The following is a 14,225-nucleotide window of genomic DNA, read 5'->3' on the forward strand; positions in this document are numbered from 1 at the left end:
TTTGAAAAATAAGTTGCAAAAATGTGATCATTTTAGGTATAATAAGTTTGAAAAACAATTTTGTGTCCAAAATATGTTAATTTAATTTGCACCTTTTTTTGACATTTATGATTGTTTTTATTAGTTTATAAGTTGTGTATAACTGATGTAGGTTAAAATGGTTGCCCTTCACGGCGGAGATGGTGGCAATGACCCTCCAAATTGGGGGTGGAATCCCGAATGGGGGCTGTAGGCGTACGAGTGGTAAGTATATATTGATGTATTAAGCATATAAATATACTATATATGTATATATATTTGTTACTTTATTTTGTTTTGCAGGTATTAGCACAGGGAGAACTGCCACTGTTAACAGTTATCTGGAGCGGGAGTTTCAGAATTCCGGACGCCGTATATCTCTTATGCTTAATAACGATCTTATAGGTGGCAGGTCATCGGGGACCACGCCAAATGGTACAAGAGCTATTTGGGGACCTATGTCGCTATCGTCCCACATAATTACGAGTCGTGGGATCAGGTGCCCCAGCCCATCAAGGATGGACTTACTGGATGGCTTATGGTATAAAACATTATTTTTTACAATTTAAATACGTCATTAAAAAAATAGGGTAGATGCTAACTATTACTATAAAATTGCAGAGACGGTTTTACTTGGAACCCTATCTAGATCACCTAGAAACTCACCCCTTACGAGAGGCCGTGACTAAGATGATTTGTCAGGATGCCCTGAAGATCTACAGGGACAAAAAATCAAAATTCAAAAAAACTTGGTTCACCGACAGGGGTTGGTCACAGAGGCTGGCAGAATTGGAGGGTCAACCGCCGTATGGAATGCCACCACCGCCGTATGGACCGTTTGGGTGGCCCAATTAACCTTGCATCGCACGCTCCACCGTGGTGACATATAAGTGTCACTTTATTGACCACCTCTTTTGAGTTTTTGTTCGTCCGCCGTATGACTAGAACATAACCCAAATCCATTGCTGTTCTTTGAGCCCACTCCGTTAATTCTTCAACGGAACCAAACACCTCATCGGTTTCAAAGTCCCCAGCTTCGCATTCAAATTCACCGTCTGCATCAGGTTGCTCAAACACATTATCCGGCACTTCAATACGTAAGTTTTCTGGGTCTGCCCAAATATCCTCCAAACTATCCATCTGAAACAATTCAAGTAAACATCTAGTTCATTAACTATTGATGGTGTCCATACTATATATATATATATATATATATATATATATATATATATATATATATATATATGGGTGAGTTATTTTGAGAACTCCTAAATAAAAAAGAACTCAAGAACCATTCTGGACTACACATTCTTTCTCTCTTTCTCTTTCTTCATTTAAATAATAAAATTCACCCAAATCATTCAAAATGTTCTAATTCAAGAAAAGTAAATCGTTAGACGAAACAAAAAGCATGGGTAGTCTTAAAATTTCGTCCTCTTTCACTAGAGATTCAATTCTATATACTTTTGACGACTTTTTAATTTTCGTTTTCTTTTTGGTAGTTACGCATAACTTACACATGTGTAGGTTGAACAAAAATTATGATTCGGAATGGGCTTCGCCCTTAAGGATATTCATAAACCAAAGTTAGTGGGGGTGATAGGTCATAGAGGGTGATAGGTCATAGAGGTTGATAGGTCATAGGGTGATAGGTCATAGAGGTTGATAGGTCATAGGGGGTGACCAGTGAGGGGTGATCTACCTAACGGGCTCCGCCCTTAGACGCTATGGCTCCGCCATGGACTGACGGGCTCCGTCCTTGGCCACCATGGCTCCGTCATGGATTGACGGGCCCCGCCCTTGACCTTCATTGTTGTGTACATATGTTCATTTATTAATTTACATGTGAAAACAATGATCCTACACATGTGTAGGTACACAAGTACAAGAGGAAAAAGAACAAAAATTAAAAAGTCGTCAAAATTATATCGAATTGGATCTCTAATGAAAGAGGACGATATTTTAAGACTACCCATGCTTTTTGTTTCGTCTAACAATTTACGGTTTGTGAGATAAAGCATTTTAAATGATTTGGTTGAATTTTTTTATTTAACGGAAGAGAGAGAAAATATAAGAAAATGAGTAGTACAGAATTGTTCTCGATTCTTTTTTATTTGTGAGTTCTCAAATAACCCTTCATATATATATATATATATATATATATATATATATAATTTACACATATGTATAAGAGGGAAGGGAATATGAGGCTGTTAGACACCCAAGTTGGATGAAAAACCCCTCACATACCTTTTTTTTAAAAGGTAAAAATCATGGGGGGCCATGTATTTATTTAAAATATTAAAATATTAGTATGTGAGGAGTTTTTCACCCAAGTTGGGTGCACAACAGCCTCATACTCACTTTTCCCTATGTATAATATCTATATCTATATTCATAACATATATATATATATATATATATAAACATAAGTCAATATACCAACAGCTATGAAAACGAAATTGCCAGCGGCTATGAAAACGAAAAAGTTATGTCTGAAAACGAAAGATACAATATGCTTGAAAGGGAAGATACAATTTGCATGCGTTCTGAAAACGAAAGATACATTATATACTGTTTGAAAACGATGGGCGGACATCCAAACGATGGGCTGCCATACTCTTCACAGTGCTCCATCCTCTTGATAGGATAAAATGATGGCAAATACCATTCCCGAGACTAACCTGGTTTGTCAGTATGGGATGGCCCCACTATTCGCGGCGACGTCGCCGCTAGTAGTGGTGACGTGTCATCTTGTAAACGTGGTTTGTCAGTCATCAGTGCAGGTTGTCGGGGGTCCCACTATTAGCGGCGACGTCGCCGCTAATACCCTGGTGGGGTTGACAATTGATCTGGTGGTGTTACCCAGTGCCTTGATAAATAAAAAGTAGATAACAGGGTGAAAAAGGAATAACAAATTGTCAAATTTGAAGTAATTGAAAAATATAATAAGAAATGAGAGAATTCGTATTCATACAACATTGTTCTTATTAAAATTTATAGGGAAGCAAAAACAGTACTACAAGACTACAAGTCTTGTTAAAATTGTTCGTATTTAGATTGGTAGACGCATAGTACTTTGGCCAGCCACAATAATGGTAGATCACCACCTTGCATAACTATACATGTACGTCACATTTTAAATGAACCTTGAAAAGATATGCATAGTATGTATAAAATTGAATAATGAATAAATTGATAAATTAAATGTTAGACAATTGTTTGTTTGTTTTTATTATTATTTTTTATTGCATTAACTGTCTAGGTAGGACTTTTGAAGTAAAACTTGATCGTAATGCTTAATTGCATTATGACCTTACTTACAACGCATTTTCTAATTAAATTCTACAACGTACATATAACATTATAACTGAATGGACTGTTGCCTAAATAAGCCTTTTATTTGTTCTTGCTAATATGCCCAACTTTTTGTTCGCGTCAACACTAAAATTTGGCTTCGATTTCTACTTCCTAAACATGTATAAATTAATGTTGGTTTGAATATAACTTTATATTGAGAAAATTATATTATACAGGTTTGATCTTACACATGACTGATAGATATTATTAGAAAATTGACCACGCATATTAAATTACACAAACACATTACGAGAAAAGATATATACAAATTTTATATTTAAAGTTGATTTAAATTATAATTTCAAGCAATGTTAGGTGAATCTGACAATCCAACTTATTGCATGTCTCATATATGCTCAATTCTATTTAACAATGTTTTAAATATTGATATTTCAGCTGAATTGTTACTTTGTTAGAGTTGAAAAATAATATGCTGATTGAACCAGGTTGACTGTTTTGCTTTTTAGTTTTACTCAAATTTACATATTTGGAGTTCATAACCGTATATCTAAGTATTCTAACAGACGATAAACTTTTTTGCCAATTATCATCATGTATTTCACAACGAAAAAAATCTATAATTTAGAATCTTAGCTTATAAATAACAAACATGTCCAACCAATTGGATAAAATAATTGAGTGTAAATAAGGATAACTATGAATTATACTTTTTATAAAAAAAACACAATGAACGTCTTCAGAATCTTACAATGTTGAATTTAAATAAGTTGTTCCGCTAATTTTTTTTAACGTTGCATATTTTGACAATCCCCCCTGATTGAGCATATCACAAAACTTAGGACTGTCCTGCATCCTGGGAATTGTTCACGTGGTCTTCTAAAACAAATTCGTGAGCTTATGAGCAAAATAGACAATATTGAATATTGTGTTTAGTTTATTTTCATGAGTAATATTTTACTTCTCGTTTAGAAAAGCTAGTCAGTCGTTTTGCAACTGAAACCTTAATTATTCGGTGCATATAATCGGCTTGTGGGTCAAAGAAATAAAAGAAATCCTACTCTCATTTTGTGCGGGTCTGGACTCCGGAGTAGGCAAACTTGGGCCTCAAGGTTTATGCTTAGCCCATTGGCCCAACTTAAAACAAGAGCTTCATATATTTTCTTTTTTCTTTTTCTTTGAATAACAGTACACATATCTCATATAGTCCGACATTCTGCTGGTAAACCCACAACAAAATATGCACCAGTGTGAATGAAAAGGTACGCTAACATTTACATTGTTGTGTTAAACTTCACCAAAATTATATTTTGGTGATCACGAACACAGAACACTTATTCGTTTCTCCTTGGATATTAAATGTGTTAAATATACTTTGGATATTAAATGTGTTAAATATACTTAAACTCGAATAATAGTCTTGGTTATCAGTTATCAGTTACCTTACTAATAAACTGGCCTTTAATCTTAACGTTATTTTTGTGAAAAACTAATCAAAAGGCCGGCGCAGACTTTCATATGAAGCGAGGCCTTAGGGGTGTAAAAAATAACCGGAAAACCGGTCTAAACCGCGTGATCCGAAATTGAAAAATTGAAACCGAAAACCAAAAAACCGATGTATAACGGTTCAGTTACGCTTATTAATATTCATTACCCGCGGTTAACTGAACTGAACCGAATTTTGATATATGCCTACATTTAATCATATATATGTATATTTACACATATATGTGTTATATGAATACATCATTTACATATTTATTTAGCTAATTTTTTATATTTGTTGCCTAAAATTCTAACAATTTTATTAACTTTCTTTCGCAATCTATGATTAGCTTTGAATATTCTAAATAAATTTCTTACATATACAACATCTTTTTAAGAAAAGTTGTTAACTTTGTTTAAAATATTTATAAAAAATATAGAAAATATAAGTAATATCATATAGAGGACATTTTAAGTAGTAATCATGATACCCTTTGATAGAAACTTGCACTGCATATAAATAATATTAGAAAAAAGTATTTCAAAATTATATGCAATGTATATTTATTTATAAAATAAAATATTAATTAATAAATGTAGTTAAATGGCTATTATACATAAAAAAAATTAATTAATTAATGACAATATAAATTGACTATTATAATTGAAAGAAAAATGACTAATCCTCCTAACAAAACAGTCTAAAAATTCTCTTAACACTTTAAGAAAGTGACATGTGGTATCCACTAATTCTCTTTTCTAATCTTGCCCCCTGATTTTTCCACATGTAATCATCTAATAGTTAGAAGGATTGTTAGGCTATTTTGTTAAGAAGATTAATCATTTCCCTAATTGAAAACTTGAAATTTATATTAGCATGACTTTAATAAATGTTTAACCGAAAATCAAACCGAAATTAACCAATTTTTTCGAGGTAATCGATTTGTGGGTAACCGAAATTAACGGTTCAAAATTTATAGCTAACCGAACCGAAATAGTAAAAATGGTACAAAATTTCTAGCAAATTGAACCAAATCGAACCAAATTTATAGCTAACTGTAGTTGCTGAAACTGGATCTTAAGGTTCGGGCTACAAATTTAGATTTTCTTTTCAAACTTCATCATTGGGGTCAATTTACTCGGGTCAAAATCAGCCCAAAAGTAATGGCTAACAAGACTAATGAGTAATGGATCTAACATGTCATTTTCATTTGGGTCCTAAGGGCTGTAGTATATAGGTATTTTACATTTATCATACAATTCAAAGATACGTTTTTGATATAAAATTATGAGTTTTTTTTATGCACGTCAGCTTGTATTTGTGCATTTGCATTTTCTTTTTCCTTTTATAAGTATTTTTCTAGCTAGTCATGCATACGTGTTCTAAGGAGACTGTTTGTGGGCCTTAATCGATAAGTTGTTAACTACAAAGTCAAATGATGTGTGTCTTGGTCTTTACCAATCATAATAAACCTTTATCACCATTAAATCGCATTTAATTTAGTTAGATATCGCTATCGCATCTTGTTTTCCAGTCTCTACATGAAGATAAATATATAAAAGAATCAAAGGAAAGGTTTAGAACGGTACAACAAACATGTAACAACTATTCCATACATCATCAAAAATATATATATTCACAATAAAGTGAAATTACATTTTGATCCACACAAAATAGTTAGAAAATGATTGGTGAAAAAGTAAAAAAGTGGTTGGAGAGTGTTTGGGGGAATCCTTCTACCCTTAGCTAGGGGCTTCCACTTGTTTCACTTTGGATCACCAGGAATCTTTCTCAAAAACGATTGGGGAATATGTGCTCACGATTTGGGCTAGCTTGAGTTGTAGTATATGTACACAAACAACCATTTACTTATTTACCGCCTGCACAAATCAAAATAAATTTACTTGTATAAGCTATATTTGTATGAACCAAGATATGTACAAGACATGATCTAAGCTGGTCTATTTCTTTTTAACGGCTAAATATATTAATAATAGGAGGCATTTAATAAGATATTAGATGCCCCATGCTAGAAACAATACAATTATAATTACATTATCTAAAATTAAATAAAAAACTACACAATTCCAAATATTTCTTTAAGACTTGAACTGTTAAGGAAGCAAAAAACGTTATAAAAAAAAGCAGCTCACACCAACTACAGGAAACCCAAGATACGAGACAACCTTCACCAAACGGAGGCCAAGTCATCGGTTTCATCCCGTGGAGTTTTTCTAAGTAGGTCTTGAGTACCATTTTTATTGTATATTCTTCTTTCAACGGTATGGTTTTGTTTATGCATAAATGATACACCAATTAAGTTACGTACGAGGCATGTACTATGTACATGTACGTTCTAAGCATGTCTCGACTACTATACTTCTTTCGTATTGTTATGAGTAGCGGATTTTGAACAACAATATCATAAAGCATCAAATAGACAATTTTTTGGAGACAAGTAAAATCGAACGAACCCAAATTAAAAATAATGTTAAAATTAGTACTGTATTCTTGATAACTTATCAACCGATCGTGTATTATTAGCTCATAGAATACTCTTATTATTACACTTTGTCCTATTATCTAAAAGTTTTAACTTTAACGTTTATTAACTTTTTCTTGTGTAAAGATAATTATAAGTATGTAAAATATTTTGTTGATCGAATATATGTAAAAGACTAAAGAGACAAAACGTAATCAAATACTTCGTAAAGAAATTGAAAGCAGTTAAACTTTGACTAATGCTGCCTCATTGAATATTACTATTTTATAGGTTTAGTTGCGTAATCAGCTCAAAGCAGTTAATTGTTGATTATTAAAATAACGTGCAATTAGTCATGACAATTAAAAAACTTGTACTTTTAAGTTACAACATATAATTGATAAAAAATAATATATAACTAGTTAGCCATGTGGGTGTAAACAAAAATAGAACCAAATGATTAGATAACTGTCAATATCAAAAATAATTTTTAGTGAAAACAAAGTAGTCAAGTCCTTTCGAAGAAAATGCATTTTTTGATACCATCAAGTTGTTTTTTAATTATTAAAAGTAGATAAACACATCATTGTATAAGTAAATAAACTACTTATACAAAATTGTTGTAGTGTGCATAAAGAAAAAGGAAAATTTTCGAACATATAAATTAAGAAAAAGGAAATAATATACTCGTACCTTTTTTGTCACAAGACTTGCTTAATGATGATATGAAAACAATGAGCAAAATAACCCCAGTTATGACTCCAATTGTGACAGCCAATGTTTTATCTACATCTTCATTATCTGCATGCATGCATTTTAAATAATGATTAATTAGTACTTATAACCCCAGTTTATATACATAATTTTGATAAAAAGTTAAATACGGATAAGGCTATTTATATTTGATTAACCTGTATATATTGTCATAAACATGAACAGTATTGAGACCCATAAACCGTATAATATAGAATTAAGTGTTAATTACTTGCAAAAAATAGTTAAAATAACACATGACAAGGAAGTATTTCTTACCGGTTGATGAAGAGTGATGGTGTTGACGATCAAGGTATCGAATATAACATTTCCCTAAAAACATATCACCCCAAGTCGATGTCTCACACTCTGATCTCAACCGTCCACTCGCCTCTAGTAGACAATCTTGGCACTCGCTCGCGCTTAAGTCTTGAACACATTGTGCTACACCTTGCACGCTCCCAGACCCACCTCGACGAAAATATTGCCCATTTGTAGTTGTTAAATAAGCCAATTCACCATCTCGACGGTTCAAAGCATCTGAATTATAACCAATTGAAGGGCCACATCTCTTTAAAACTTCCGTCTTGTCCTCAACTCCAAAAAATGATGTATTATCGTATTTCACAAAACATCCTTCAAATTGTATGACCCCACCAGTCGCCTCAGGACAGATTGTCTTGAGCTGACTGATGGAGTTAGCCACACAATCTCTACAAATAGAGTTGCTAAGGTCTCCTTCGCATTGAAAGAGACCATAAACAACGTTACTTTGACTAGAACCCGAAGGGGATATTTTGACGTTGTTGTAGATAGAAACAGAGGCCCCGTTGACTAAAGAAGTAAATAGCGCGTTGACATTCAAGTCGTACGGACTGCCTGGTGTGAACTTAAGTTGTGAGCATCCGCCATAGATGAAAGGACTCGTGGCGGATACCGATTGGTTGAAGAAGATGATAGAAAGTAGTAAGGAGTATATTGAAAGAAAGAGAGGTAGTAGTAGTCTTTGTAACATTTTTAGAGCATCTAACTTATTTCTAACTTTGAGAGTGAGAGAAAGTTAGTTGTGATATATATGTGAAGGATCTATATATGTATAGGCCGGGACTTCTTGCACGTATTTATTTCTAGAATTGCTTGAAACACACATATTTCCTCATTTTATAAACCGTATAATTAACTTTATTAATTGCTTTCGAAAGCTAGCTTACTTGGCAAAAGGTTCATTAATTACTCATTTGGATAAAGGAACAAACTGTGGTTGGAGTTATTAATTTTTGTTTATTCAAGATTCTGGTGCATGTAAGGAAATATTAATTATCTAACATTGCTTACAAATTTTGGAGTATTCATGTATAAGTATTGCTATTATAGTCAAATGAATGTATCTTAAAAATCAATTTTCAATAATGCAACAAACGTTCCCAGAAACATGCTGTGAATAGTATCGACTAATTATGTGCATACATATATATAGTACTAAATAAATGAAAGATATATTTATTAGTCTCCTAAATTTTATCTGTCTTTAAAGAAACGATTTATATCTTCATGTAACTTTTATGGCAATAATAATTGGAATGATATGACATATGTGGAAAAAGAACACTGCCAGAGAGTTTGCTTCGCGGGAGATACTCGCTCAGAGAAGGGAGCCCCAATTGATTCCCCCCCCCCCCCCCCCCCCCCCCCCCCCCCCCCCCCCCCCCCCCCCCCTCGCATAATTCATCATTTCATTTTTCTCTTTTTACTTGCTGATGTCGACGACACTTGGTTTTGTGTATTATGTGATTAATTATTATAAAACTTTGAATTTTGTTATTCGATCGTAGCTCTTATATATTCAATTCTCTAAGGCTATAAATAACACACGCAAAAAATATTATAAAGTTATGGGTGAACGTGAACCGAATGCATATATATATAACTTTTGATTTGTGATTGTTTAAACTTATTACCTGATATATTGTAGCTAGTGATAGTGTGACACAATTGTTATCATTTTATCATGGTCATAACTCATAAGCCAATTATATATTTTCTAAGGATTTAAATTGGTATTAATTAATAAACACCAGTTCAGTTGATAGGTGTAACTTTGCAAGAAGATATGCATATATCATCATATATATATATATATAAATAATACGAGTAATAATTTATGTTTGGTCCAATTCTAATTTTAAATTTCGAAGGTTACAATATACAACCTACTATAGATAACGAGAATCTTCTTTTTGGGTCAATATATATTTTTACATTTCATATAAAATATCACATCATATCTATCAACTTTACTGTTTATATACTAGAATTAATTATCACCCATGCATGTAGTAATCATCTATATTTTTCCAATTTTTGAATTTACAATGACTAAATAAATTAACAATAAGAAATTAAGTGTAGGGAACTAGCAATCTCTCTAATGGAAATATAATTTATAATATATGATGTTTCTTGTACTCTTCTATTTTGTTTTTGACACCACCACTTGTCACGATATATAATTTTTCCGACCACCATCATATCTTACCCCACGCTAACCACTGCATAAACACATAGTTTGGTCACTAAATTACTCGATCAAACATGAAATAGTCGTATTGATTTGAAGTCAATTGTCACAATATACACCGACAAACATGCAAGTCCGCAACATACCAACCATTAATTATGTTGTGTAATGTGTATAAGTGTATTATGAGAAGATTATTGTATGCTAATGATTGACATATATAAAATAAACAACGAGTAAAAGTATCTTGCAGGTAGGATAAGGCTTATAAACCAGAAGTTCATGAGTTCTAATCGCACAAAGGAGTTTTCTCAAGTTTATTGAGTTTCTTCTTAAATTGGTGTATATACATTGTTGCCCGGTGGGGATATATTTGGGTTGTACCACTGTGATAATATAGTGGTTCGTCGGTGATTCAAATTATTCTTATAAAAAAAGTTAATTCCGACAATTCATGCATGATTATTCTTTATTAACTTCTTTCTCATATATTTTTTGGGAAAAGCAAGGAATTACAAGTTATATGTATTCAGATGGAATTTTATCCTACCACTTTAAATTGATACCTTTTGGTTAGTTACAAATTATGTCTTCATACTTAACAATATAAAAAAAATATGAAAGCAAGCAATACTTTTAAGTAGTATAAGAAACGACGAAACCATAAAAAACCCTCTTTAAGTTTCCCGTATGAACCATGATTTAATTCTATGACAAATATAGTTAACATGGCAGAGTAAATGGCCCCAAAAATTTGACAACGCCCCCCATTCTAAAGGCCATCCCATATGGTCCCATAATTATTAAGTAACTACCATCACTAGCAAACCAAATATAGCCGCCTCTTACTGACTCTTTATTCTAGTCATAACTTCATGGTGTTATCACATTTTATTATATTTTATTAAGATGACAACGGACAACACATCTTTTACCAACTTGTAAAGTAGTATATCAAAATTGGCTCTCCTATGTTGAAAAAGATGCATATTATTAAATTTAAAAATGTGTACATATATTATTCCCTCGTGTTTTCAGAAAGGAAAATCTCGATTATGTTCGAAACCTTGAGAAAAAATAAAACGAAAAGAGACCTAGCTAAACAACACACAATCAACTTGTCTGGTCACATACATTTTCTTATTCAACACTACGACTAAATTAAGAATCATATAATTGATGTCGACGTACGTCAAGACAAAGTTAAGTCTAGGTTTTGCACCATTTTTTGGAACCTTAGTCCTTATATATATACCTATGTCTTCAAGAGGACATAGGCTACCGAAAGGGAATTCCCCAACCTTGTCTAAAAAACACGAAATCTCTTACGTAATTAGTATCATCAATTGGTCAAGGACGATTACACAAAGGTCTTCTGATGCGTAAAATACGTAATAACTCATGCACAGTGGAAATTAAACAAAATGGAATTAGATATTTTTGGTATTTTTTGGATTTTATGAAATAAACAAGAGACAAGACAATAAACAAAATGATAGATAAAAAAAATCCACCACCAAGATTTGTAAAGGCCAAGCCACCAGAACCAATGATAAAGGAAACACTCCAACCCACCACTATGTTTGATAAAGGTCTAGCCACCACAAACACAGATAAAGGAATCGAAGATTTAGGATCTCACCACTATATTTGATAAAAAAAAACGAACCACCACAAATACAGATAAAGGGATCACTCCAAACCACCAAAATCAAAGATCTATAAAGGTAAATGAAGATTTTGGATAAGAAATAGAGACTGCTCTATTAGTTTCATTCAACAACATAATACGCTTACAATGAGAAATACAACCTCTATTTATAGATAAAATTATTTCCTAGGAGTTATCGAAATAATAATAAAATAATAAAAAGTTGTCATGTGAAAAGGACAACCACTAATTTATTAGCCAATGGGAAATGGACAAAATAAGTTTCTAGAAAGATTCCTTTGCAAGAGGGCCCACAATACCGTTAGAAATAATGTGGCCACTAATTCTTTTCTTGTCTTCTTCTTTGACAGCTGTCATTATTCCTTTATTGGGTCCCATAAGCATGCGTCAGAAGCAAACTTTATTAAGGCAACTGGAGAGCAGAAATCTGGACCTCCACCGAGGACATAAATCTGGAGCATCCATCTGAAGACTGGAACTGGTCACTGGAGAGCTTCAGTAGACTGAAGCACTTCAGTGGAGACTTTCTCTGATGGTTTTCTGAGGGTGGTATCTGGAGCTTCTTGCCACTGGAGAAGTGTTATAACTTACAACTGGAGGCTGAGCTAGTTCAGCGAACACTTGTCTGAAATGGGCTATCGCTGGCAGAATTAGCATGGCTTGCTCAGATGGTATCAAGGGCTCAAAATTATGCACCAGCTCAGAAATGGACTTCAGCTCAGAATTTAACTTCATTTCAGAATCTTATTTTCCCTTATAAATTCTGGTCACTTCAGTTGATCTGCTCAACTCACTGGTAACGTTCAATTCAACAAATCTGGTCATTTCTGCATCATCTTCAAGTCCTCCAAGATATTTGGCTTGAAAACTTATATCTTAAATTTACTGTCATATATTTATTACAAACCAAGTCAAGTAATTGGACCAAAATTAATCTAAGGGAAATGATAAACATAACCCTCGAAGATATGTTACTAATCCATGGATATAGGAACCGAACATGTTTGATGTTATGTATACAACTATAATAATGTGTTAAACATAATGCGGGGACTTAAATGTCAAAATCAATAAACAAATTTATAATCAATTACTTATTAAAGCCAATACCTGTCTCTTACCTCAACTTACCGCGTCAGCCATTGACCACTCTCTAAATTTTACGATTGGTGGAGCATAACAACAAGTTGTATGTTTCCATTTTATAGGTTACAAGATCGCTCTACAAGGCGAACACCATTTCTTTGAGGACTCAGTGGTGTAAGATAATGGTATTCAAATGGGCACAATCAAAATTTTACTCTAGGATTATGTTTTTAAGTACGTCTTAAAATCTCATACGCTAATAATGTGTTCCTTTTAATTTATGTGTGGACTTAATACTTAGTATAAGGTGAGTACGTAGGTGACATTATCATTTGTTAATTGATGTAAGTCTTGTTATGTAACTTGTTTAAGTGCTTATGCAGACATGATGCCTACACGAGTAAATTATGAAGATTTCTAGCAACACTTGCCTTCTAAGTAGGATTAGGGTGTCAACACTACCCATTATTTTAGGTATGGGGTTTCAGAGTTTGTTTATTAAGTGACCCATGTTTATGTACATGTAAAGGTTGGACGGGTCTCCCAACCAAATCATATGGTAGCTTAATATCTGATTAAAAGGGCCTTTGCAAATTGAGCCTGGCCAATACTTAAATATTGGGCCTAAAAGATCTGGCCGTGGACTGAAAGATCCTAGTCCAAAAGAAACTTTCTAACGTTTTTTATTTTTTGTTTATCTCTAAATAAATATATATAAAAGAAAAATTTTAATTTATAATTGGAGAAGTATGGACCCTTAGATGGATGTCAACTTTTAATCAGAGTCATTAAATCAAATGATGATGTCATATACCTTATTTAACTTTTATAGATTTAATTTTATTTTAATAATTTTAATAATTATTATTTCTTTATTTAAGTTTGTAGACAT

The 14,225-nt window shown here is 32.7% G+C and overlaps 1 protein-coding gene across 1 annotated transcript; it reads right to left on the reverse strand.

The window, feature by feature from the left end:
* Positions 1 to 6,378: 6,378 nt before the first annotated feature.
* Positions 6,379 to 9,129, reverse strand: LOC122579382 (plasmodesmata-located protein 6-like). Its single transcript, XM_043751553.1, has 3 exons — positions 8,337 to 9,129; positions 7,998 to 8,105; positions 6,379 to 6,702 (listed from the first exon to the last, which is right to left on the reverse strand). The coding sequence occupies exons 1-3, from the start codon at positions 9,070 to 9,072 to the stop codon at positions 6,692 to 6,694; spliced, it is 855 nt and encodes a 284-aa protein (XP_043607488.1). The 5' UTR covers positions 9,073 to 9,129; the 3' UTR covers positions 6,379 to 6,691.
* Between the last annotated feature and the right edge of the window lie 5,096 nt (positions 9,130 to 14,225).

This window comes from Erigeron canadensis, chromosome 1, assembly GCF_010389155.1.
Source record: "Erigeron canadensis isolate Cc75 chromosome 1, C_canadensis_v1, whole genome shotgun sequence".
Classification (NCBI taxonomy): domain Eukaryota; kingdom Viridiplantae; phylum Streptophyta; class Magnoliopsida; order Asterales; family Asteraceae; genus Erigeron; species Erigeron canadensis.